The sequence below is a fragment of the Macrosteles quadrilineatus genome, unplaced genomic scaffold (genome assembly GCF_028750875.1).
Source record: "Macrosteles quadrilineatus isolate MER2022 unplaced genomic scaffold, UCM_ALF_1.0 Scaffold_4__1_contigs__length_99947679, whole genome shotgun sequence".
NCBI lineage: Eukaryota > Metazoa > Arthropoda > Insecta > Hemiptera > Cicadellidae > Macrosteles > Macrosteles quadrilineatus.
This window is the reverse complement of record NW_026542597.1, coordinates 20,058,516-20,086,006: the sequence shown is the minus strand read 5'-3', so window position 1 is coordinate 20,086,006 and position 27,491 is coordinate 20,058,516. Positions and strand designations below refer to the sequence as shown.

Sequence of the window (27,491 nt, the reverse complement as noted above, 5' to 3'; positions counted from 1 at the left end):
AAAACTAGCTTGTTTGCCACGTTGCTTCAATGTATTCTCTTTAACCTCCACAATGACTTATGGAAATAAATGCAAAATTGTATTTACATACACCCTCCATAAAACCCCGTCTGTTCCCGTTTCCCGATCATAATGGTTTGCAAACTCATTTGCATCAATGTAGGTTTACATGTTTGCACCGAATTTCATAAAAATCTGATAATTTTTGCTCGAATAGACACACGCAAATAGGAATTTGAGCGGATGGTGTTTTTTGGCCTCTGAAGACGTAAACGAAAAAGTAAATCGGTCCCGGGTACAGGTTCTATCATGAGACCTACGGTAATAGCTTATTCCCCGGTAGTTCGCCAAAATTACTGCCAAACATACTATACTAGCAATGTCGATCCCAGACATATACAAACCTATTATAGTATGATACTGAAGCAAACCTTGCTATGTGATGATGAAATAAATGCTGTTCTACATAAATTTCTTTAATTCAATATCCGGTCATTTCGGGGGCTTGAGGCAACCAGGAAAGCAGGTCGAGTTTCCTCTCACTTATCGCGTATATCAAACATTTTATTGCTTCCTTTCATGGTTGAAATGTGTCACAGTAATAGACTCGAGGATTAGAAAGAGAACTCATTTTAAAATCTGCAAATTCAATTCCTAGGTACAAACTTAAACACTCACTCAAAACAAAAATGTTATACTTCGAGAAGATTTTGAAAGGGTCGACAAACATACAGTATTTGCTTAATATAAACGACATAGAATTATCAACAGTTGATAAATAGTTCATACTATTTTAGTTTTTACACTTTTTTTTATTTTACAGTTTTAACAGTTATTCGTTTTCAACTGTGTTTAAAATTCAATTCCATTGTTTTCAATTCCGCCAAAAGTGTACTAATCTTGGCATGTTCTAGGCCTTCCCACCAAAAGAAGTAGCCAGATTACAGATCCCTGAACCTTTGTTTTACAGGTTGAAAGAGCAACTATGGAAAATTGCCTGTGTAAGTGGTTGCAGCGCTCGCCTTCAAATCTTAAGGTTGCTAGTTCAATCCCAATCAATGTAAATTCTGGAGACATACGTAATTTTTAATTCGGCTACTAATGATGGATTTTAGCAAAATTTCGAAGTTAAATAACATAATAACTCGTCAACGAAAACAAACTGTAAACGAAGTAAAATCCGCAATCCAACCATCAACGTAATTCCCCTCAATATTTCATCAGAGAAAGCAACCGTTCCACGATTCCGCAACGATTCCTCCAAAATTCAGTCCTTTCCCAAAATCATTAATCACAGGGCGAGAGTAATTCCGAGCGAAATTACGTGGACCACAGAAAGTGGGGAACGGACTCGACGGTCCACGACGCGACGCCAATGTAGCAAACGTCACAGATTTGTCACAGTGGCGGAGTGATCTATTAGTAGTTTACAACCCCAATGACGTAATAGTGAAAGTGTACGTGTAACACCTCCCCTTTCCTTTGTCACCGACACTTCCGCAATTTGCAATTTATTTGGTTTGTCACAGTTTGCACAACAGTTCTTTGTGTTCGCGACTGTATAAGATTCGTTTCAGGGATGGTTTGTAGGCATCAGATTGACTGGTGTGCTTTGTTTCTAAAAATAGCAAGTTAAGATGGATACCAGTTTTTATGGAATGACTTGCTGTATTAAATAGAGCATTAGTTATGCACAACAACGTTCTTCAGTAGAGTATTTGACTACAGAAGTTGGTCAATATAGCAGAATCCTAAGTCTCAAATGTTAATCATAATAATCACGAGATCGAAACCAGTTTGTATTTATAATAATTGTTGCTTGAAATCTATTATAAGTCGCAAATGTTAATCATAATAATCACGAGTTCGAAATCAATTTGTATTTATAATAATTGTTGCTTGAAATCTATTATAATATTAAGTCATGATCTAGAACAGTGTCCTACAGGGTTTGCACTTGATGTAAAAATCAATTATATTCCGAGATCACGAATAGGAAGTATTACTGTAAGTAAAACGAGAAAAGTACAACCAAATTCAAGAAACATTCTAAATTTATGTTCCGGATAGAGATACCTTTCTAATTACCTTACCAAACATTCCAAATAACTTACTTACCCTTGTTTTGTGTAAAAATTTAAAGTAGCTTGTGTTCTTCACTTTAAGCTAATATTTTGTAACTTTGAACGACACAAAACTACTCCTTTTCTTCTTGGTTGAGGAAGAAGGTGTCACTGATATACTATAACTAACCGCAAAACCGCAATCGTTGTTTCCTTGGGTATTGGATTACAATGCAATAAATTATCCATAAATGGAATAATAACAAGTGATACCTGACACGTTGTCAGATATGTAAACCAGATAACAAATAAGTACGAAGCAGCTACTGTATAAAATCTGCCAAGCTGAAAAGAAATATTCCTCAATATTTATTGGCAGTAAAATGGATTACATTAGTTTTCAAGTAGCTGGCTGATCTTAGGAGCTGATCGTTTGCTGATCTTCTGTTTATATATTAACAACTTCTGTCAACAAAAAATTTATTGAACTCATACCCCCCCCCCCCCTTTTTATCTAAATTCCATGCTTATGTTTACTGACATCATGGGGTAGCGGATTTCTACCCCCGAATATTTACCCCCATGAAAAAACGCCTACGTCATTTTGACGTCACGAGGGGCGGGGCTTATACACGTTCGAGAAACAGCCCGCGACTGGAAATCTACCCCCGGACATCTACCCCCAGACATCTACCCCCGGACATCTACCCCCGGACATCTACCCCCGGACATCTACCCCCGGACATTTACCCCCGGACATCTACCCCCGGAAATCTACCCCCCGTGGTCAGCTCTGCCGTGTATCGGCCAATATTCATTATGTTGTATAATTGATTTTATATATTGCTTTACCTTCTTATATCCAGTAGCAAATAGGCGATATGTCGATGTCTGTTTTAACATTATCCATATTTATAATTCAATAAGTTGTAACAGTACTTTTCAACCCGACCTACTTCACAGATTTTTACGATTGAGGGTAATTAAAAGGATATTTCGATTATGGCTTCAAAAGGTTGACCCCTAAGCCTTTGATTTATTCCTAGAAGGTGCTTCCAATGGTTGACCAACTTTTACAAACACTATACAGTAACAGTTTAAAAGTGAAATGTGAGTAGTACTCATCAGATCAATTTTTAAGTCAGGTTGTGAAAACATGAATAGATCGTCTGCAACTGTAAACAGGAGATGAAAAAGCTATGAAAATAATATAATATTGCGCACTTTTCACATGGTCAAGTTACATCGTACTGAACCATTGTTTTTACACACATTTCTTAAAGGATAAAGTGAATAAACTGTGGTGAACTTCCGGTTTATTCAATGTAGGCCTAGTAGTAATAATTGTTTAGTAAACTAAAACTCATTTGTAAACTGTTAAATTGAGAAAGAGGATCAAAAGTTTTCATCAATAAAAGTCAGGTGTATAATGGCAAATTTTCCATATCACCTAGTAGTAAAAAAAAAATAGTTTCTAAGATTTTAGATGCGTACTAAGAAAGGATTTTAAAGTATTTTCTCTTAAAGACCTGAAATAAGACAATTATTCAAATTCAAAATAATGGCCACATTCAATTTTTTAAGCATAGCCTAATAAATCTTTTATATCTTATCTTTTAATACATATATACGCCTAAATACCCCCATTGCAGCACATTCGTATATTCAGGGAATCTATAAAGTCTTATTGGAAAATCCTGCCTTAAAACAAAACTTGTCAACTTATTTCCATAAATAAGTGTTCAAAAGATTCATTCATAAGAATACCATATAGGAAGTGAATATGCAGGTTTCCTGCCAGTAAAATGTTAAAATGAGGAATTTAATGTAATATACAGAATAGAATTAGGTGAAACCCGTCGACATTGACGGTTACTTTCAAGGCTTATGATAATTCATATAACTGCGATAAATAGATTGAAGTAATACAAATTTTGAGCATTTAGCTCTTTAGCTTTTTTGATGAGTAATAAGTGTAAAAGCAATAATGACTATTGCGTTAGTTACAAAATATGGTTGATCATTCAATGAATAAAATAATTCCCATACCGTACGTCATAAGAGTTATAATTAACCGGTTTCTCTTCTTTTTGAAGAACCTTTAAATAGTATTAAAATCGTATTGGTCAATCTTTTGTGATAAACACTTTCGATCCGCGCTTAGCATGCGCCGTTAGCTGTTACTGTATGTGAAAGTAACAATGGGGGGTTGAAAAGGACTGTTACAACTTATTGAATTATAAATATGGATAATGTTAAAACAGACATCGACATATCGCATGTTTACTAATGGATATAAGAAGGTAAAGCAATTTATAAAATCAATTATACAACATAATGGATATTGGCCGATACACGGCAGAGCTGACCACGGGGGGTAGATTTCCGGGGGTAGATTTCCGGGGGTAGATGTCCGGGGGTAGATGTCTGGGGGTAGATGGCCGGGGGTAGATTTCCAGTCGCGGGCTGTTTCTCAAACGTGTATAAGCCCCGCCCCTCGTGACGTCAAAATGACGTAGGCGTTTTTTCATGGGGGTAAATATCCGGGGGTAGAAATCCGGCGACCCGACATCATAGCTAGAAATCCATAAATTGTATATGTATCAAGTGTTTCAAAATTGAAAATCAAGCAACAACAAGTTCATCGGGTTTTAGGAGGGCCCTAAAATTTAATTTTTACATTAAGTCTTAGAGGCTGTTTTCAATCGTTTTGTATCAACTATTCTAACACCTCTTCTAACACAAGGAAAACATGGACCACTCTACTAGCACAAAACAACCATCCATTTGTAGTCTTTATAGCATACGTAACAGGTCGAGACGTTGTCTTGAAAATATGCGTATTTCTTCCAAACTTTCTTCTATCTTTAGAAGTGTGTGCGTGATAAGCAAACCAAGGGTAGGTGGGTGCAATACAAGAATAACTACCCTGAAAATTTAAGCCACTTGGGGATTCGAACCCAAGATATCGCTGCCCACACGAGATTTTCACGGAAGAATAGAAGTGCGCAATCCGGGTGTGTCAACTAAGTAAAGGCTATAAACTTGGATTTTTATTGTTGCGCTAATTCATCCTCGACAATTCTCCCCAATTATATCCACATTTGGGTCCAGACAATTGTTTACAATGGTGTGTCCAGTTCTACCTCAGTAATTAAAAATAGTATACCGTCTACTCGCTTTAATCTGTAGTTTACCAACGATGTTAATGCTATATACTTGAGTTTATATCGTTTCGTTACCAAAATTCACCCCATAAAATTTCCACCAATGAATGCTACGTTTGTATCCAAACATCTGCTCTAACTGTACAATCTTTGCGAATCCAGCGACCACTAATTCCACTTTGCAGATCCTCCAGTGAAGACAACCTGTTCCAGGGTCCAGGTCGGAATGTGGACGGCGCCCGTAGCGCGGGGAAAGTGGGCGCTGTAGCTATAGGCGCAGTCAGCAAGGTGGTGAGGTGCGCAAGTTCATGGCCTACTTGCGCTTTTGTCGCTGCATCAGGGTCAACATGGCCCGGCGAGGCTGATCATCGCCCGGTGATACGGATAACGGTACAGCACGTGCACTGCGCATGACAAGAACTTACGTCTGCGCATGACTTGAGACCATGGTAGACATATATGGACCAGATGTAGCCATTTAATTCAAGTAGAACACATATGAATGATTCACAACGATGTCTTCTTTTTCGGGTTTTCGTTCTCAGCTTGTCCATTGTTGATTGTGATATGAACCGTTTACATCGAGTTGATATCTTAATTTGGGTTGGTTAGAGTTGACGCAGTTGACAGAAATCAGTAATTTACATTATCAAGTTTTGTTGGTGGCTCATTACTGTAAGTTTGGATTTAAAATGGTAACAACTTAAACATGTGGATGGAACGTCTAGTTGTATCAATAGTCAAACTTGCTATTAAGAAACTTACAGATTAAACACAAAGACTCAAATTATCATCCCGTATTAATCCTGAATCAGTTTCACATGTGACTTGTGGAGAGAAAATCGAGTTGCAAAAATTACTAACGATTAGATTAGCACAAAAAAACGAGGTGTCACAAACAAAAACCAATTCAAAATGATAGTTCAAGACAACCTTAACCTTAACAAGTCAAGCCGAACCTTTCAACCTTTCACAACCTGACAATCTTTTAAACTAGCACTCGGAATGAAAAATCCATGGACGAACATGACAACATTACAACCCAGTCAATAATGCACAGTTTTCATGAGGTAATTTTCTACCTAATTTCAACCAATAGAAGAAGTTAATTTTGATAGGAACGAACACGACAAAACGCTATCAGTGGGGGGATAGCATTATTGTGACAAACACAGATACTGTCGAATAGTTTTCAATTCTAATCTGAGAACAATTCTATCTTTTCTCTTAAAATTTCAGAATTAAATTATTACTATACTGCCAAAGTTTTAATAGTTTTATCCAGAAGGGCGTTTAAGAATTGGTTCAAACGCAGGCATATTTCTCATCAGGCTGTCTTAACTTATAACAACTGTTACCTTTGTGTGTGTTAAATTATGTAAAATCATTCAACACTACATTATAGCTTGAGCTGAGACTAAACACACACATTACAGTGCAAAAGTGTTAACTTTGAGTCGGATTATCTTGATGATTTAACTGAACTTTTGATACCAATTCGTAATTACTGTACTGTATTGCTTTATTATATCATTAAATGCAGTTTATGTTTACAAGATTAATCTACATATTTAAAAAGTTTAATTGTGATTTCTTTTAGGGTAATAAATTGTCTTCTTTGGTCAATAATGGTGTTAGTCTTGCATCTAAATAGTCATTGTTAGACAACAGTAGAATATCTACTTAAAAGCACAACATTTACAAATAAAGCTTTAGTTTGCTAGAACAAGAAATGACAAAATGAATTTATTCTACTTGATACATAATAAGATATCTACTTGAAATACCTACGTTTCTCTTGAATAATTGTCTAAAGATACGAATAATTTATGAGTTATTATATAGGCTATTTCAGTTGGCCCCAACTGAAATAGCCTATATAATAACTCATAAATTATTCGTATCTTTTAATCGATTTTCATTAGCTACAATCCGACGGTAATGAACACTTGACGCTTTCAGTAACTGCTCTTCTTGACAAAGCCTGATTTGAGTAATTATGTTTAAGGATATTTCACCTGAATGGTGGTCAGATTTAGAACAATAAACTTCATCAAACATCTAATTTCCTAATCATTTATGGGAATTCACGATGTTCAATAACACAGATCATATCTCTTGAAATTACTGTCAAATCCTACCAAAAATATCCTGTAGAATTTAATTTTACTGTCAACACATTCCTACAAAACAATACTTTTCACACCGGTACAATGTTAGAACATTACGCCATACAGAATTACACCATCATCTACATGAGATATTTCAGCACATCATTAGACACCTGGGGTAACCACCTGTGAAAACTCAGCTGAGAACAACACAAAGTACGTGGCAAGGTCATCACAGCATTAGACTGATACAATCTCGTGACCTTGACAATAATTGTGAGTCAGCTGTGTCCGCGACATAGTTCAAGGTCAATACGAGTATTCTATTGTGTGTCTGTACTTACGTTGATTGGAATACCAAAATGTAGAGGTCATAAAATCGGGGACTTACCTGTAACAAGAAAAGTTTATTAAGTTACTAGTAGGTTAAAGTAAGTCACAATTAAGTTAATGTAACTCTCGAACATGATTAAGTAAATAAGTATAAAACACATGCAACTTGCAACGAAGTAAGTTTTCGTACAAAATGTAACTCAAGACGTTACTAAAATAATGTTGTCCATCCCCCCTTTGTTGTAACTACGACAATATGTTAATAGCCTAATTACCGAAACTAAAAAAAATTGGTTACTATTCAAATCAAAAATGTGTAATTTATTGCACGAACCAATAACATTATCCTCCCCATTTAACATGCAAAATAGTTAAATGAGGGGCGAAACGTGCCAAAGCCCGATGCACAATTCTTTATTATAAATTAATTGCCTTGATGGAGATAGTGCTCCGTTCGACAACAGGTTTTAGTTTTGATACTACGAATCGAATTTTTCAGCGAAACCCAATAAACGTAACACGATGTTTCTAACAGAGTAGATATTCATATATATTAATTGAGTGTTCATTCATTTACAGAACCGATTCCATTAAATAACTAAGAAAACTTTAGGTGAAATTAAGTTACGTAAACTAAAATCCTCATTCAATCCCAGTAAGAAACTATTTGCTTAAAAGTAACTTAAACAAAAACCTTTAGACACAAATCAAAAATGTTGCAGAATATAAAAAAAAAAAAAACAAATGAACTGAGCAGTTTTTCCTAGAGATGTAACGAATAGTACTTTGGCCGAATACCGAATTTTCCATCCTAGAGGGGTTATGTTCATCAACATTAAATCAAGTCGGATTCACAACTCAAGTAAATAATATTACGAATCTCTTCGATTGGAAAAGTATCACACATTACGTATTACTAAAAAACCGTTCCGTGATTACATCGGCATGCAAGTAATTACAAACATTACTTCACTCTCGCTTTAAACACGAGAGAGTTGAGACATTCCAGGATGTCTACAAATGTCGAGTGTGTCACACACACAAGGATAACACGAGTGCGAAGGTCCAATCCAGACGGATCTCACGCCAAGACCTAGTAACACTATCACAGTTGAAGTAATCAAATAGGCATAGAATAGTTACTGTAAGTCAGTAAAGATGAAAATAGTCACACCACTTCGAAGCAATGTTAGTTAAGTTCGTAGTCACAGGATCTTAGTCAAGTTAGTAAAGTGTATAGATAGTCACGGAATTGGATATTTAAGTGTAGCAATAGTCACAAAATATGACAGTAAAGTTCCTAAATAGGCACAGAATCTGACAGTAAAGTTTCTAAATAGTGACTAACTGACAGTTAATCTGAATCTGACAGTTAAGTGTGTTACTAATCTCACAATTTTGACCTGCAGTTGGCAAAGTTCATAAACAGTCACATAGGCTAATATGACAGTAAAGTTGGTAAAGTTAATTAACCATTACAGACTCTGACAGTAAAGTAAGACAAGTGTATAAATAATCACAGAGTTGGACGGTCAAAGTCAAAGTCAAAGTCAAATCGTTTATTTCCAAAAGTTAAACAAAACAGTAAACAGATACAAATTATAAAGAAATATATTTTTCCGCATAGGCATAAGCCCGTGTGCGGAAAAAGAGTTCTAGATCTGCTATAACAATATCGGTTACATTCTGGATATACAATAATTTTATTTGTCTAAGTAAAACATGTATTAATATACTGGGTGACTATTACTTAAAAATAAGTAAATATTAAATAGAAACATCATTTAAAAGTTAACATGTACTAAATTGAATGAGGACAAAATAACACAATAAGTAATTTCAGAGAAGAATTTCCTAAAGTAACCAAAGATTAAAGTTAACAACCAAAAATGTATCTACAATGCCAGGGTCTCAGCAGTTTACTAACATTTTACTTTTTTTCTAATAAGCTCAATTATATGGGGATTTTATCAGCGCTTCCGTAGCCGTCCGGCCAATGCTGGCAAGCCATGTACTCACCTTTCTTTTGTACACCGGGACACTGCTCTCCTCATACTGTAGGATTTGTGGCGGAAGATTGCGATATAAGATATGGGCGATAAAATATGGGTTACTTTTTAGGGAGGTTATATTTAATCTAGGAAATTGGTAACCAAAGTTGATTCTATGTCTTGTGGGATAGTTATGCTGCAAATTGGTAAAAATGTTGTTTTTGTTTGACCTAATAAAGACTAAAAGAGTTTTAACAAATAACTGTACGGTAAAGTTAGTAAAGTTAATTAAGTGATAGAGCCTCATTAAGACAGTAAACTTATAAATAGTTACACAATCCCACAATAAAGTTAGTTGAGTTTATAAATAGTATAACCTATTTTCACAGTTAAGTCGGTTAAGTTTATAAATAGACACAATCTCACAGATGAACCAGTATTGTTTATAAATATTTACAGAATTTGACGTTAAAGTAAGTAAAGTTTATCTATAGTCCCAACATTTGACAGTGAAGTTATTTAAAACAGAAAAGTTAGTAAAACCCGTAAAACTCGTAGTCGCAGAATCTCAAAGTAGGATCTGGACCAAGTCACACACGAAGCAAATTCTACACCTATTCCACAGTTCATTTAAATTACACTTGTAAATGCATCAAATGTGATTTGTGGTTTGTAAGCATTGCATTACGAAACTTGATACGAGCTTAACAATTTCCCCCACTAATCGCGGTAATTTTGGCCAATGCAGCAATTATGTCCTCGATTGGTGGTGACGAATAATCACTCTATTTAGTGTTAAAAACAAGTTTGTATTCCTCAATATCACTTGCATGGACATTTCAAACGACGCAATGTTAATTGAAAACCTATCAACGCACTTTATTAAAGGTCCAACTAAATTTATATTATTTTGTATTTCTGTTTCATCGAGATTAGTACACTTTTATTTAATTCGCGAATAAAATTACTAAAAACTGTGATAAAGGAGTTTAAACTAAGTTTTAAACAAAGTTTATAAACTATCATTAAAACGTTACTCTTTTTTGTCAACCGAACATTTTAAATTAACATTATTGTATTGCTAGTATTCAAATAACCTAACCTAACCTTGTTGTTTGTAACAGAAACCATTAGCCCTGAACAGAAACACTGGTGTGTTCAGTACAACAGAAGAGTATAATTAAAAGTGAACATAGCAAAAATAACAATTAAATTGGATTATCTACGAAATTTGAAAAATTTAAAAATATTTCATTTTTCCTCTATTTCAGTCGCCTTTGAAGTTGTCACAAAATCACTACCATCTCTTGCTACCAAACATATACAACTTATTCGTAAATAATGATATCCACCGATATCCCTGGTCAGGGAAAATGTTTGTACGTTCTACAATTCAATGGCATAGAATATCTTTGAAGCACTCTACGTGAGATATTCGGATAGTTAAGAGTCCATATCTCACGTAGAATACACGTGACCATTTCAAGGTCCAACTCTAATGGAATTGCCTTATTTGAACCGTGTTATGATACCAGATAGTAATACTGTAATGATGTTTACAAGATTACGTCCACCAGATACCCGCATCAAACACAACTTCCTACGGTGTCTTGTAGAAATGGGGATGATGTAGACATAATATTATCGCTAAGGAGTATTATCGTATTATAGAAAACAATGTTTATTTTTCTTTGTAGAAAACAAACTAAACACATACACTGATAATAGATTGTTAATTATGGATACATTATTATAGAATACAAAATGTGCTTAAGACCATAGACAAAAATAATTAAAATTTCTGGCGCACACCGATGGGAGTGCCATATAGTTACGGAGTACGCCCTATGTAACTACACGGCGCTCCCAGCGGTGTGCTCCAGAACCTATGGTAACCATGGTTACCGTAGTACGGCTGACAGTCTATATTTAATTATTTTAGTCTACGTTAAGACGAACACACCAATAACTTATTACGTGTAATTAGTGTTCAGGAAATTATGAAAGTAAAAGAAATTAACGTGACGATTTACAAATCTGTTCTTACAAGTTCAAATCCAATTTCAGGGTTAATAATTTTGTAGAAGCCCAACGAAATCATAGACGGATCCAATTACACTCTTTAAACAGCAAATTGAATTTTCCATTTCAATGCTTTCTTGATCACGAATAGTGGACCTCAATTGAATCAAACCCCAATTTGAACTTATTCAAATAAACATTTTAATCCAAATAATGTTTGAATTTAAAGACTTAGGAAATTAGAAAAAACAAGACTTAAGCATTCCTAACTATTCAAAAGCAGGTTATTCTATGAAGAATTAAAATGTAATCACAGAAGAAAAAGTTATTTTTCAACCCGAATATATGAGTATAACACTTTAAGTAGCTCCGTGGTAATTCTGTTCATCGTTTGTTTATCTGTTTGTCTTGAAGCTCGCCAACCAATTCCCTTAACAGCTTAATATCTCGATATTGTATAAAAATCTCGTTTTATACGTTGGTACCGAAGTAAAACTACTAATGAAAACTCAGCGTATCAGGTATATCCTAGCACCTGGGGACCGAGCCATAGCTCGGTTGTTGATTTTCATTGTACCTCTCTATCGAGTAATCTCCAATGTTATATTCAATATATATTATATTATATTATATCCAATGTTATGTATCTCTGCTCAATAGTAACAACTGATGTTTTTCCCACTAGTGGATTAATTTTTATAACACATGTTACAAGTCTTTTGTTTACCCTTTTCTTGTTGTTTTGTTCAACCAACATGGTTACTTGGCAACCCATAAGGTCAGTGTTAAAAAATTTGACAATTTAATTTTTTACGTAATTCGATTTTTGTACGCATTAAACAAAACTGAAATAAATTATTTACAATATTTAAAGAAAATCATCGAAGCCGTTTTCGTGATCTTTGTGCAAGCATACATACAATCAAATATTACTCATATAAGAGTATAGGATTAGCAACTTCGAAATTGGACATTGGCCATCCCATCCCACACAACCCCATTACAGCATCACTACACTCCTATATCAGCATCTGGTTCATCTCATACATTAGTTTAAACATCCCCCACTGTAACCCCTACAGTCGACACATCCCTACATCGCCATACCCTCCTACCACTCCACACGGCCCACGCCCAATCCAAGACCCAAGACTATCACGACGTATCAGTGTGAGACCTAGACAGGCGGTGGGATACATTACACACTGATTAGACGATTAGAGTCTCGGCCGTTTCCTGTGACGTCACTCCACCTCCACTCGACACAGCCGTCGCTGCTTCTTTCACACTCGATAAACTTTCAGATATAAACTGTCTCTGTCTACATCCACTTACACCGACCATCAGGGGTGGAATGGATCTCCAGTGGACGCTGTCCAAATGCTCAATCGCTTTCTACTATAGTCTGTATGGAGGAATCTGTCGCCTGCGTCCCTGCGTCTCCCTGACCATTCTTGGGACAATCCCAGGTAGGCTCGGTCAGGAGACAGGTCCCATCATACAGACAATATTATGGGTAAATGCATCTATTGGATAAATTGGAGAATAGTAGGCTATCGGTCTTCTGTAGTAGAGTTTGATTATCGTTGACTTTTAGAAACAAGAGTAAACATCTCATCTATATGGACCAACTGCACACAATCCAACCTAACTACTGTACGTTCAAAATGGACTACAACTGGAATACCTATTCATCCATTGGCAAAGATACTATAAACCACAAAAGACAAAACCAACTTTGATGGCTCTTCCTTGAGGATAGATAAGTGTTCATAGTATCAACGAAGCTGCAAACTTCAATAGTTTAGCACCTCTTAAGTTACGTAGTTATGAAATTTTCTTTTCGTCTTAAATTAACGTAAAACAAATAAGCACAGGTACATTCTAGTGAATATATTTATAGAACTTGAATGCTCTCTGGCGACTAGCTGCAGAAACTGTCCGTTGAATTATACCAAATGCATTACCAAATTGTACGTCACAACTCAGATTCGAGGTCTTTCTTGGATGACCAGACACATCAGCTCTCAAGCTTTAAGCCTTTTTCGCCTTATAATTCATTTTATGTTGTCGCCATGCGATTTACACAATGAAAATATAACACAAAGCGCAAACGAAATCAACAAATTCGAAGGTCCTGAAGAACGATGTGATTATGGCTTTGGTGGTGCCGCAGCTCGTATCCAGTACAAATACTAGTCGGAGATGTGACAGACAATTTATTTAATGTACATTACGATATCCTCCTAGAATTATTATACTCAACAAAACAGTTTCTACGGTTTCTATTTATATCACAACCTCCATAAAAAAACGTATGCCTCTCATACCAGCAAGACTAATCGAAACTCTGTCTTTGTCACACTCTAAATCACATCCGTTTACAAAGAAATAACTAAATTAATTCAACGAAATTTACGAACCACTGCTTCTCAGCCTTCAATTATTCCGGTTTGTGCACCTGACCTTTGTCAAATCAAGAACTAATTCGTGCGTGGCGGAGCTCAACGCCAAATACAATCTCTGAGTTACTTCAAAAGTTTCGTCACGAATTGTGTGACTGCTCGTGATAAAAACATCTTGAAAAAAAAACCACAGAGACAATAAAAAAATTTCAACTTTCTCGATAAACTGGCTTGGTTAAGGTTTGTACCAAGTATACAAAATAATTTTGAAAAATTATTACTGAAGATAGATTGCATCACATTTCGTGAAGGGCTATTTCACTGTATAAATGTTTATTTTATTGGTACAAAACATGTTTCATGTTATGTGGTCAGTGACCTTGAGCATGTTTAGCAAAGGCAACTTTGTGGTGTTCGTGCTACCACCACGCCCTTTAATCAGCCAAATAGCTGGACCTATGTTAAGCAACTCGTAAATCCCCACGTTTCACTACATTGCAAGACCGTATGTTGCTTGTTCGGGTTATTACTTATTTTATTTAAAGGGTCTTCTTAAGGAAATTTTCTTGGAAATAATCGTAATAAATTATTCAGGATCATACAGGAGGCTCAGTGTGTTTCAAATTTGTACCGAGCATTTTTCATAAATAATGACATCAATTTACAGGTCTCTACTAAGCTTTTAGGATCGTTTATAAAATGACCAGATAGTTTTACTACTTTCAAAGTTCAGAGAAAAAATGTCGATTAAGAAAAAATATCCACAAAAAAATATGTAAATTTAATTTAGGGGGTTTGTTAAGGAAAGTGTACGACTTTCGGTGTAATCTTATTATTGTCTTCAACTCTCGTTTACTCTACGACACTACATTACAGTAGTGCAATTAGTTGTTGCTCTTTATATTCAGATAGTAATTTTTAAACTGAATGGCTTAAGGGGTTCCTTTGGCGGCAGAAAACATTGTTACCTGAAGTTATTATAAAAATGCTTAACGATATAATAATCAGCTTTTAAACACGATTAAGCATTTACTGCTGTAAACTAAAATACGTAAAAATGAAACGACGCTCATTATATTATAATCCAAAGAATTAACATGCCTGTAACACGTATGTTTTGACAGATGAAAGAAGTCTAAAAAGGGCATGTCGGTCCTTACAGTCAATCAATCAAAATTAACTCTGTAAAAAAAATAGTGTACAATGGAAACATAAAAATACACTTGCAGTGAAACAAACAATCTTACTAATGCACAAAAAAATTAACTTAGGAATAATCACAAAAAAAATAAGTATCACAGAAAACATAAAACAAAAAACTACAAAAAAACGAAAAAAATACTTTAAATTAAAATAACTCATAAAAAGCTCATAGTATTGTTTATAACAGAGGAAGAATTTAATTTAATTTAAATGATACTGACTAAGTTTAAGGGTCCAAAATTATATTTGTATCTCAGTCACTGCCATACGGTTCCAATCTTACACATCATGTGGTCGGTGTGTTCCATGTGTGTTCCCAGTCAACCAAACCACATTAGACAACCAACAATTCCCAACTAGTTGTCCAGCCACCAGAGTTTCGAGTTTCCCCATATTGTAGTGAGAGCTACATCGGTTTCTCCAAGGATAACCACAAACTGGACTTGACAAAGCTACTGGAGCTCACACTCCGCTGCATCGCGACATTGTCTTGCACCACTTGATCTGTGATATCAAGCAACGTCGGGCGTGGTTACCGCTTGGATGGGTGACCGCTAGAAGATTTGTAGGGAAATTCTAAGTAACCACACATTCCATCCCCATGTTAAATTTGTAGCCGGATTTGTTTACCAAAATCATCGTAGTTGATGTGAGCCACCTACAGATTGAGCTGATCTAAATTACTAAATTCTGCCGAATGTACAGACCTTTCTAAGAAGTGAAGCTTATGGAAAGATTTATGGTGAGCTATAGCAACTGTTATGGCCATCAACCTAGTCAGTAAAAAATAAGGTATAATATAGCATTTTTAGACACTAGCGCTTTCTGAGACTGGCTCACACAACTACGTTCTTTTTTAATAAAAAATTGGCGACAGTTGGTCCATATAGATGGTATGTCTACTTCAGTATCCATATATGTCAATGTCCTATGTCAATGGTAACACACATGGTTATAGTCTGTACGATGAAACCTGTCCCATTACCCTCCGTCTAACTAAGACTATCATTGGCCAGTTCCCAGACAGACCGAACCTTTGCCTATTATTCCAACTTCAGTATCCTATAGCCAATGACCGAAATTCAGGAGACAGGTTCCATCATACAGACTATAATTTCGAGTAGACAAGATTAGATGTGTACCACACCAAGACAGCTGGATGCATATTTCAAGTCGAAGATGACTGGAGGTCAGCTTTGTTAGCAAAGATCAATGAACAAGAACAGCTGAGTCCAGTCTCGAACCCCCTAAAAATACTGATTTTACAGGATTGAACCGGCAACCCTTCGACTAGGCGATCACCGTAACCACTCAGTTACCCTCTGAAATGCCTATTGTATACGTAGATAAGACAATGTATTATTCAATAAACTTAAATTAATATCACAGAAAAAAACCTATTATTTACGTTGTAAACACGGGTCATACGTCATACTGCATAGAAACATATGCTTCTCGTAGTTTTTAAACAGAAAATAAGTCGTTTCTTAACATTATCATATTTACAATCAATTGCTGTTGCTATATTTTTATTAGGAAAGGTGTCCTAATAAAAATTGCATTAAGGGTAATAACACACAAACCTTAGAGCAGTAAAATAATGTAGACTATTACGGAGGATAAAAACAAATATTTTTCCAAAAATACAATAGTAATAGTACTGTGGCACAAAAAAACTTAAATTCATCACGAGCATTGTCGACCAAGACAGAGCGAGCGCATTGTTTACAGCCGCCTTTGGTCTGAGACGATTGAATATTCAATAGGATACTTTACATCTCCAGCCGCTTCGGAACTTCTCTTCACTTCTGAGTCGGACAGTAATATTTGAAAGAGGTTTATCTATGAACTCTGTGGGAAATATTTCTGTCTAGGTTAATGTTATAGAACCTTTTCACACGGGAAAATATAAAACTAAAAATAAGCCGTTAGGAATAAAAAATTATCAGTGTAAACCGTGTTAATCTGATGGACTGTGTTTGGTCATGCATTGTAGGATTACGTTTTGAGGTTAACAGCGTGGTAAACTTAGTCGGAGATGTAGGCATCAAATACTGTAGTGAAGTGTAGAAACGTCAATGACAACACTTGTCTTAAGTAAGGTGGCATTGTCTTTTTAATTCTGTACACTTGAAACAGACAATGGAAACTACTATCAACTGATACGCTTGCTGATAAATAATCTGTTGGTGTGCAAACAAATACCGAAACGAATGCCTCGACCACACAGATTCATTTAAGCTACCACCGTTACAGTGTTTAAAGTTTTTACTTTTCCATGTCGAATCCAAAAACCTTAAATTTTAGACGATTTACAAAATACTTACACATTAGTGCAACAAATTATTGGATAAAAATAATGGACGTTTTCCGTTGGAAAATAAATTAATTAACTCGAATGAAAAATTTACAATGTACCTACTTTCTCAACATTCTTACACAGACGAAGATAAAAGAAATACTTGTATATCTACAAAAGTAATGTCATAGACAATCGCTCTAGGACCTAAAGCATTTCATACCCATATCCAACGAACTAGCATATGTGAAGGTAGAAGAAATCGTGTGATGTATACAAGTCAATTTTCATACCCTTGCTCTATGTAAAGCAGACATTTTAAGCCGACCTCTCCCAACTATGATTTCAAAGTGCACATGTCACGCCTTCTCCACCAAATCACTTACGCGTTAAAATATCTTCCGAGGCAAAATTGCACTAGGGTGTAAAGTACACATGCATGCCACTTCCCCATCGTGAACATGCGAACGTGAAAGACAATATCATACAAAATTAATTTACACAAATTGCTCTAGGATGCACATAATTTCATGCCTACTCCCCCAGCACACTTTCCCACTCCAATTTCCTAGCACGCGATTTCCCACTCACTGATAAATGTGAATCGATTCCACGCAAAAGAGGCGAACGGGGGAACGAGCGGTTGGAAAGGAAAACGCGATTTCAACATAGAAAAACGTAATTACGGGTCTGCACGGGCCGTAACCAAACCAGCGATTTCTTGGCTCAGTTGGCAACAGAGGGCAAGCCGACCATGAAACTGAGGAACTCAACTAGATGCAAACTGCGACAGTAAACATCGTGGTTGAAGGTTGACTGTACTTTCTCATGAATTGACTCACTGTCTGACTAGATAGTTGCATCTTGAGCCATAAACCTAGACAACTAGATGCAAACCTTGACAATAGACGTCGTGACAGAAGGTTTCAAGTCGTAAGATTGCTGAGGATTGCTCAAGCGATCGCTGCTTTGTTGCGATTTTCTTAAAGCTCTTCAAAATACAAAATATCTACCCAAAAACGTACATTATTTCCACTTATAAGGACTTCTGGGGTTCATAATCAAACAGCGGCAATTTCTTGGAGAAATGTTCAACTATCTTTACAGTACTAGGTGAAACCGGTCGAAATCGACGGTTACTTTCAAGGCTTATGTTAATTCATCTAACTGCGATAAATTGGGTGAAATATACATATTTTGATCATTTAGCATTGTTTAAAGGGTAATAAGTGTAAAAACAATAATGATATTAATTGCGTTAGTTGCCAAATTTGGTTGGTCATTCAATGAATACCGTACGTCATCGGAGTTATTATTAGTATGTTATATGGTATCTCTTCCTTTGGAAGAACCTTAAAATAGTATTAAAATCATATTGGTGGATCTTTTGTAGTTAAACACTTCCGTGATTTCATAAGTGTAATATGATTTTATTTCAAAAGAAAATATTTTTTGGGAAGACATATTCTAACTTCAAAGGGAGGTATATCCGTTACAGTGTACATTTGATTTTTCCTTCGTCACGTCGCGTCAGTTCATATCGTACTTCTGTGCCAATGAATGAACCCTCTAGCATAGTTTTGAGAAATTGATTGTGGGGTTACTGTTAAAGCCGGAATTCCTTGACATGGGGGATGTCAGTTAGTTGTCTCAGCCTTATCAATAACATTAAGCTGTCAATATAATCTCTCTACGGAATGTTAGGTGTAGTGCAATAATTGAAGTGAAGTTGGCTTTTATTCTTGAACTGTTAGGGGCCTCCTAGTTCATACGACCTTGCGGCTTCATTGGCAACAAATAATGCAAATGACATAGCAATGGGACATTTCCAAAAAGCAAAAATACTGTAAATTGGCTGTTACGTATATATTGACGTTTACATATTGTTAATCAACGTATCTTATAAAGGATTTATGTGATCTAGTTTAAAAGGAATATGACCTTACTGTCACGACAGTAGCTGATTAAATAGTATTTACTCACTGGTCCATTTTTACAGCCAAAATGTCGTGTTATTTTCAATAATGTTACCAACCCAGTGCGCCAAAGTTGGTAATATAGGCAAGGCAGGTGCAAATAATTTGTCAGATGGGTTATGTTTGGATTTTATTAGACACGATAAGAGCATTTCTACATAAATATTTGATATGTGTAGAATAATATTATGAAATGTAGGCAAAAGTGGTGAAAAAGGCATCTACAGACCAAGACCTTTCTTTGGACACCTCTACCAAGTTTCTATGCCCAGCCGTTCTCTCAAATTAGTGGGGACAAAGTTTCCAATTAAATATTTAGATTCCCCCATGTTAATCTTATGGGAGAAACTCCAACTTTAATGGCCTGTGGGGCAAAGCCCGAGGATTTTTATTACAGGAATTGGTAAAAGGGGGCGTCCACACAAAAAATACTTAATTTTGACACGTCGTTTGTAAAAATCCGTCCATTATTAACGGAGGAGTAGTGTTTTGTAGAAATCGCCTTCACAAGGATGAGGATATCTAAATGCATAAAAGCTCTTCTAAAAACAAATATTTACACTTTTCACATAAAAGTCGAAAGCATGTAATCTTTCTACTGATAAGGACTTCTGGTATACTTATTCAAGCACATACTGCATGAAAGGCATACTACATTAAGACTATTGATATTAGAGTCTAATGCTTGTGTCCTACCATTATTGTGTCTGGAACACTCAAGCAATGGTCATTTTGCTGCAGTAATATATTTTTAGAAACTATGTGTGAATAAAAAATGTGTGTTAATTAGCATTGAAAATAACAATAGAAGACGAATCAAGATCCCTCACTATGAACTTGGCAACTTCAAAGCTCATTTCATAGCATGCGTTGCAACTTTCCTTAACGAATGCAAACCGTTTGTAAAATTGGATTCAAAGATCAATTCTCCTGTGGATCCAAATTGAATGCTGAAACAGTTGAAACCCGCAGTGCATATAGTGTTTAAATTGTTACCTTCGGGTTATCTGCCTTGAACATAAAGCTGGGACTGTAATGATCTGAGAGGCTAAAAGCCAACTGTTTTACCTCCAGTTAATAACTACTGAGGAAACTTTCTAAGCAACAAAGCATTTTTCTTCGGCCGACTCAATAAGTACACAAGAAGCGATCGTTGGCAATAACCGTTCAAGAGTCGAAGGCCAACCGTACTTACCCACTGACACGAATTGTTGAAAGTTGTAAGAAAACATCAGTAAATTCAAAGTAGACGTTGTGCACTTTCTTGAGCAAATCATTTAGAAACTTTGTGTCGAAAACCAACTGCATATATACCCATTAAAATGAATTGCTCAAAGATGTTATAAGACATCTGTGCAATCGTAGAGTTTTATATTTCTTTATCTGATCATTAAACTAAACGAGAAACGCTGAAGTCGAAAGACTCATTCTTTTCAGCAGGCATTATTTCACCTGCAGACAAAAATTCCTTAAATGTATTCAAACATACAACAGTTCAAACGAAGGAACTTTCTTAACTGAGTCATTGCAAAACTAAAAACATTAGTCGAAAAACAAACATTTCAATCAAAATGCAAGCTCAAAGGTAGGAGGCGTCTACAAAAACAATAATCGTAGGTAACATCCAGCCAACGAAATTATATTTAAAATTATTATTTCATATTTCTCAGATTTCTTAGGCTCGAACACTACTCTAAAATCAGTAAAACATTAAGACTCACAAAACTTAAAATCTAAAATTCAACAAATGATCACAAATCAAAAGACAAAGAACGTTGGCTTTGAAGAGAAACATCAGCTTGAATGCGGACGTTGCGATGGACATTGAAGTGACCCTAATTGGAACATCTGAAGATGGACGAGCAACGCGAGCAACACATCCTAAGGAGGACGATCCCATCAACCAAGGGATTATCTATAGACGAGTGGTATATCAACACTAACTATCACTGATTTGTTGTCTAGGAAGCCACCGTTGCATCATGGCTGACCTTTTAGAACTGTCGCAGCTACTTGGCTGAGTATGTAACAATTGCGTAAAACTTATTTTCTTCACTTATTGTGCAGAGTTGTTTATCTATTGTCTAGATTCTAGATTAAACTAATTTAAGGTGAGCAAGCTATCGATCAATTCGAATAAGACATTCTTCAAACATTTTAATTTTCATAACATAACTAAGTTTGATCCAGTCTTCAATGAGCTAATATTACTGGAGATAACGTGATATATGACAACCGGATGCAAGATTAAGAACTGGGTATCAGTCTCCATAAATTATCTTCCATCCTAATAATTTCTCCTATCATTACTCATACATGACATCATCTTCATTTGATTCTCTGGTGATGTTCATGCCAAAGTTGACGACACGTTTATTTGTGATTCCTATAAGTCAGCCTCATCATTGTGAAAGCCTTGTCCAGGATGAATCAGATTTTCAATCTTCCATTCACATATCAAATAATTTGACAAGAACTCATGTTAAAAACTGACAAATTTATGCTGTTCGTAAACAGCATAGTACATCGTTGACCTCACTTCTTCAAAACCCGTTATAGATCACGCAACTTTGCACAGTAACTCTTGTTGTTTCCAGATTCAATGAAAAAAAAGCTCATCCAAGTTGACGAAGACAGAAAATCTTTAATAGTGGTGCGCGACTGGTCTGGCATTTTGAGATAGAGACTTTTGTTTTGAAGCCTCGAATTATAGCCTCAACAGAAAGAGCATCAGAGTTCCTACCCATCACCAATGGATTTCATCCACATGATTACATGACCTAGCGGTTCAAAGATCACGATAATCTACGTCAACTACGCCAAGTACCTATTTCAAACTCGTTCTTGCTCTGTTCAATCTTATCACGGTACAATCACTCGACACCCCGGGCTACAAGTAAAGACAACTCATTTGTAGCTCTCTCTCCTTGTCCATGTCGAGGACCTCACGACTCCGAAGGCCGCTTCACCGTTCCACCTGCCGCGGCTAGATTGGCTGCTCTCGCACAATATAAATGAGCACCAATTGACCCATTGACCCCGGCGGGCGGCACGATCCTCAGACTTGTAACAGAGCGACTCTTCTGTAATTCTGAGCTTGAATGTCCACGAAGTCTACAGAGCTTGTAGAATAAAAGGTACTTTCCTGTTAAAGGGAACATTCATCGATGATTTTTTCGATATATCGATATTTTTGTTTTCCGATCCAAATTGACAACAACTAACTGATCTTGTTTAGGCTAAAATAGTCTATTATATGGATTAAGAAATGAAACTGTTCTAAGCTAACCTAACATAACCAACCGTACTTGCTGTACCATATAAAAATTCCGTTTGGGTTTGATAATAGAAAAGGCGAGTTAAACAAGGAATTTTTAAATGTTACAGCAAGTTTGGTTAGTTATGTTAGGTTATATTTTTGGAAACATTTAATTTCATTATTGTTTAATGATGCTGAACAATATTTATCGTAGTTGTCTGCTGATATGTACCAATTTGTGAATATCGATATATCGAGAAAAAAATCATCGATAATAATGAATGTTCCCTTTAACAGGAAAGTACCGAATAAAATAGCATTTTGTCCCGACGGACCTGAGTTTGAAAACTGCTGCCTTCTCAAGGTGATTTATGGGCGCGTTTAAATCTTCTGGAATCAGGAGTTTTAAAATCTCAGATTTGAGAAAGTAAATCTAATAAAACTGCCTACTCCTGTGAAACACAGCCCAGCTAACTTTTAAAAGAACAAGTACAAAAAGAATATTGGAAAGAAATGAGGTAAGCTTGTTGCGATCAAACGTTTAACCATCGGATATTGGAGATTTAGAATGAGATTATCCCATCTTAAGATCTATCTATTCCAGTGCTGTTTGGGTGAATCAGATAGCTAGGTAGCTAATTCGGTTACGTTCCAAAATGAGCAAATAAGATGCACCACCACAGAAGTTTACGTAGCAGACAATTATCCTAAACACGAAATGCACAACTATTCGAATCCTTTGACGAATTATTTGAATTCATTTAACGTTAGATTAGACAAGACACTTAATCCTATTGTCCAACCGGTTTTGTAATAATCTTGCAGGCCATTCACTATAACTGCCTCGAAATGCCTCAGAACGTGCTCGGTCAAGGATAAGCAGTAATCTATTCTGACCCTTCCATAAAATTTGTAATGTTGTGCAGTTCGTGCTTTTCACGAGTGTAGTCAGCATATATCCCACTATGTTTCCATAATCGGTAGTGCAGTTTTTGATAAAAAATAATTCCATTTGTCCATAAAATATATGATATCGGCTGATATTCCTATTTCCCTGTCTGACTTCTATACAAGTATTTAAAATATGCCCATTTCTATATTTACCGGGTACTTTCTCAATTACGAGATAAGCTTTTCTTGTCAATAAAATTACAAACAATAAAGGACCTACACGTAAAACCTTCACTGTCACCAGACAAAGATCACTTTCCACTTTCGTTTTGCAAACTGTAGGCGAGGAGCAATGTCTGGCTGAAACAATGGACAATGGCGAAGGTTGTGTTTTATGTTTTGTAGAGAGATGCAAGGGTGACCTTGTGATAACACGGAGATAACTACAGCTCTGTGATTGTGGATGTTCACATCCGCATCATCTCTTGACTCTAGTCACTTCACCAGTCTCAACACTTCAGCCTGTAAAATTACGTCCAATCAATACGTTGCTGCTTACTGTGACGTAAGATTTCGTCAGTAATTTCATTATTTTGGTTACACATTTCCTAGGGATTATTCAACAAAGTCGTCGTGTTTCCAATTGAACAACTTTGACATAGTTCAAGAATTGGTCAAATATCTCTTCAAAATCAAGAGATTTGTTGAATCTCCAATCCGTAAAAAATATCGCTTGAACATTTGGTAATGAGCAACAAAATTTAAAACAGTGAGAGCACTTGTAGAATAATCAATCAACTCTGAGCAGAACAAACATGAAGCACCAGATAAGGTTTACTTATCAACCTTCAAACAGACCAGGTGCCCTTCCCTCCTTGAAGACAGGATATTCCAGTTCAACGATTCAAGACCTAATTCGAAGCTTCTGCATTACCTGCATAAAGTCTAGATACTTGTTATTACTTGTCTTATATTTTGCTATTCGCCAATTTTAAAACCTATTTACTAAATACAAAAGTCCTCGATAAAAAAAAATGTATATATATATCGGATGTGTAAAGTGAAATGTGAAATGTAACCTTAAATAAGAAAGGGACATTTTAATTTACATTAACGCCCCCGGACTAACTTCCCATCAAACACACAGCAAAAATTAATTTATAACTTACAGGTCAAGTCTACAAGTCTACTTGCATTACTCAAAGACGAAGAACGTCAATAACTTCCCAATACTGACTCAAACTTTCTACTTATAAGCACCAAATCCTGTTAAAACGCAATAAAACCAATAGTAAACCCGATTAAAGACTAACTATCCGTAAAACAGTATCCAGAAACCAATCACGACATCCTGTTCTGCAATTGCTACTTGGGCAAGACCTCACGCGTTGCCAATGCGGGGCTGAACGGAAATTAATTGATTTTCCACATCGCGTTTTGATAACCAGCGACGGAACTGATCCTTTTACCTGACCCAGATCTGAAGAAATATCCTCTGTCAAGCGAGCAATTTCGTTGAGGCTGTCAAAGTTAGTACTATAAGTTATACTATATAAGTTATAGAGCCACCGTCAAGAAAATGTGGAAGACTAAAAGCGTCTGAATGGATACGAGGCTATCAAAAGAAAACAACGTGATAGTGTTTAGTAAATTTTGCTCGTGTTGATAACATTAAAATTTTAATTTGACTTTTCACGCGAATGGATCGCCGTGATGGTAACACGTTCAATTTCAGTTTTATTTTGAAACTTTTTATGGATTTTGATCTCTTTGCAACAGCGTTGGATAAAATTGTCAAGGCAAACAAAATAGCAGTGGTGATCAGACACTTGTATAATGTTTCTTTGAAAATGGCAATTGTTATTTTAAACGTTAGAAAGGCAACGATGTCTTACATTTCAACATGGGTCCAAGCGGGACATAGGTTGAAGCAAGAAAGGCCAGTGCTGGATGGAGAACTTGCATTTAAGCACTTATTCTGGATACGACAAATTTATGAGTGCATTAAGTGGACACCAACGGTTTCGACAGACATAAAACATGAGTGCTATGAGTGCCGGCCAATATTACGATGTTTGTTTTTCCGGTTGAGTTCAAAGTATCGAAAGATCCTTTTTTGTTGATAATATAAACGTGTATTACGTCTTAACTTATTTTATATTACTTAAACAATTAGAACTCAGGTGCAAAAGTAATGTAAATGTTGGAGCTAACATCAATTTAACAAGTTAAAGTTCAAGCTATTGGTTACACTTTAAACCACCATTGGGTTAAACTTAATGTTATCAGCATTGCAAAAGACAAGTGTTACAAAAGTGATAGCAATAACAATGCATGTAACGAAACTATCACTATTTTAGCGGATACAACCTTCGAATATTAATATCCAAAAGTACTTCTTATCCAAAACCCAATAATATAACAAAGGTTCCCAAATTTAGATCGGAATAATTTTTCCTAACCTAATTGCTGATAGTTCAAAATCACCTAGTAAGACTCAACTTTCTCTACAGACAAAACCAAATGGCCAACATCCTTAAATCCATCCAATATACAAATCCACATGGGTTTTGATGTATGATGGGTTTCGTTCCTAGCCTAAGTTAGCGTCTCGAACTTCCAAAAATAATTTGAGATTTGGACCGCTTCATAAGCATGGAAAAAGTTCTTCCATGCTTTTGACATCCCCAAGAGTATACCACATAACAATTCAACAAAATGCTTACATAGCCAGACGTTCCCTCTAGGTCCATCCTGCAGCAGTTGAACGCTGAAGTCCAGCCCAGCCAAGTCCTGTCTCAGGGACGCTGAGTCCATGCTGAGCACGCGCTCCGGCAGCAGGAACAGATGGTCTATGCCTTCCTGAGGCCCGCGGCCTGGCGTCGCCGCCGTCAGCATGCTGCGTGCTCCTCTCACTCACACGCGCACACACATCACAGATGTCACTTGTCACTGTCAACGTAGCTCACTTCTTAACAAGGATTTTTTATCGTACGTTTTTCCACTGTAGATTATTTGTTTAGTACGTTGTATCTGCTTTTGTTGTAGATTATGAATAAAAATTTCAATTTTTTACTATAATTTCAATATGACGTTATAAACTTATGACTTATGAAGAGTAGAATTTGAATTTGGATCGCTGAATAACTTCTGAACCCTATATCTATAATGTAGAGTGTTCTGAATTACCCAAAACCCGTTATCCCAGAGAAAGATGTATTCTCGCGCTAATTGTAGGCTAATCAATGTATGCTGGATAATTGTTAATTGTTTATATGAATTGACTCATTATACAATTATTTAACGTGCTCTGTTTGAAATAGACTATGAAAAAAGTCCACTATTGTATATTGTTTCTGAAAGGATGACTTTTCCCCTTTTTCTTCTCCTTCCTCGAGATAAAATGTCTTCATCACTTCTCTGAATCGTCACTATCAAGAACACAAAACTATTCAACATTTTTTGTAAAAACGCTAGGCACAAAGTTGACTAGAACAAATTAAATAATTTATTGAACAACATATTACGTGTTTATAAAAAGTAAATAAAGTGCATCCAACACAAGGAATTTCGCCTAGTTTGCCTGATGGTGATTGGAGTGTCTAATTTAAATTTACTAGCTTTCATATATTTAACGTCTTCAAACAGTATAGGTGTAAATATATGTTTCAAGTGTTATTAGACGTAGGCCTACTTTTACTACTTTTCGTGGTGCGAGCTACCAACCACGTAAATAGGAGATCGACAAAAATGCACACCAAACCAAACAAA

At 35.9% G+C, this 27,491-nt stretch overlaps 1 protein-coding gene across 8 annotated transcripts in view; it reads right to left on the bottom strand.

Annotated features, from left to right (window-relative positions):
* LOC128991277 (ensconsin-like) overlaps positions 1-27,491 on the bottom strand; it is a 221,286-nt gene that overhangs the window by 149,946 nt on the left and 43,849 nt on the right. For 3 of the 8 annotated variants that reach the window (XM_054414014.1, XM_054414018.1, XM_054414022.1), the window contains exon 2: positions 26,447-26,753. The exons of 3 other annotated variants lie outside the window; for them this stretch is intronic. In XM_054414014.1, coding sequence (XP_054269989.1) covers positions 26,447-26,618 — 172 coding nt within the window. In that variant the 5' untranslated portion in view covers positions 26,619-26,753. The remainder of the gene's footprint in view (positions 1-26,446; positions 26,754-27,491) is intronic. 2 more of the 8 variants (XM_054414013.1, XM_054414015.1) reach the window with 1 other exon arrangement.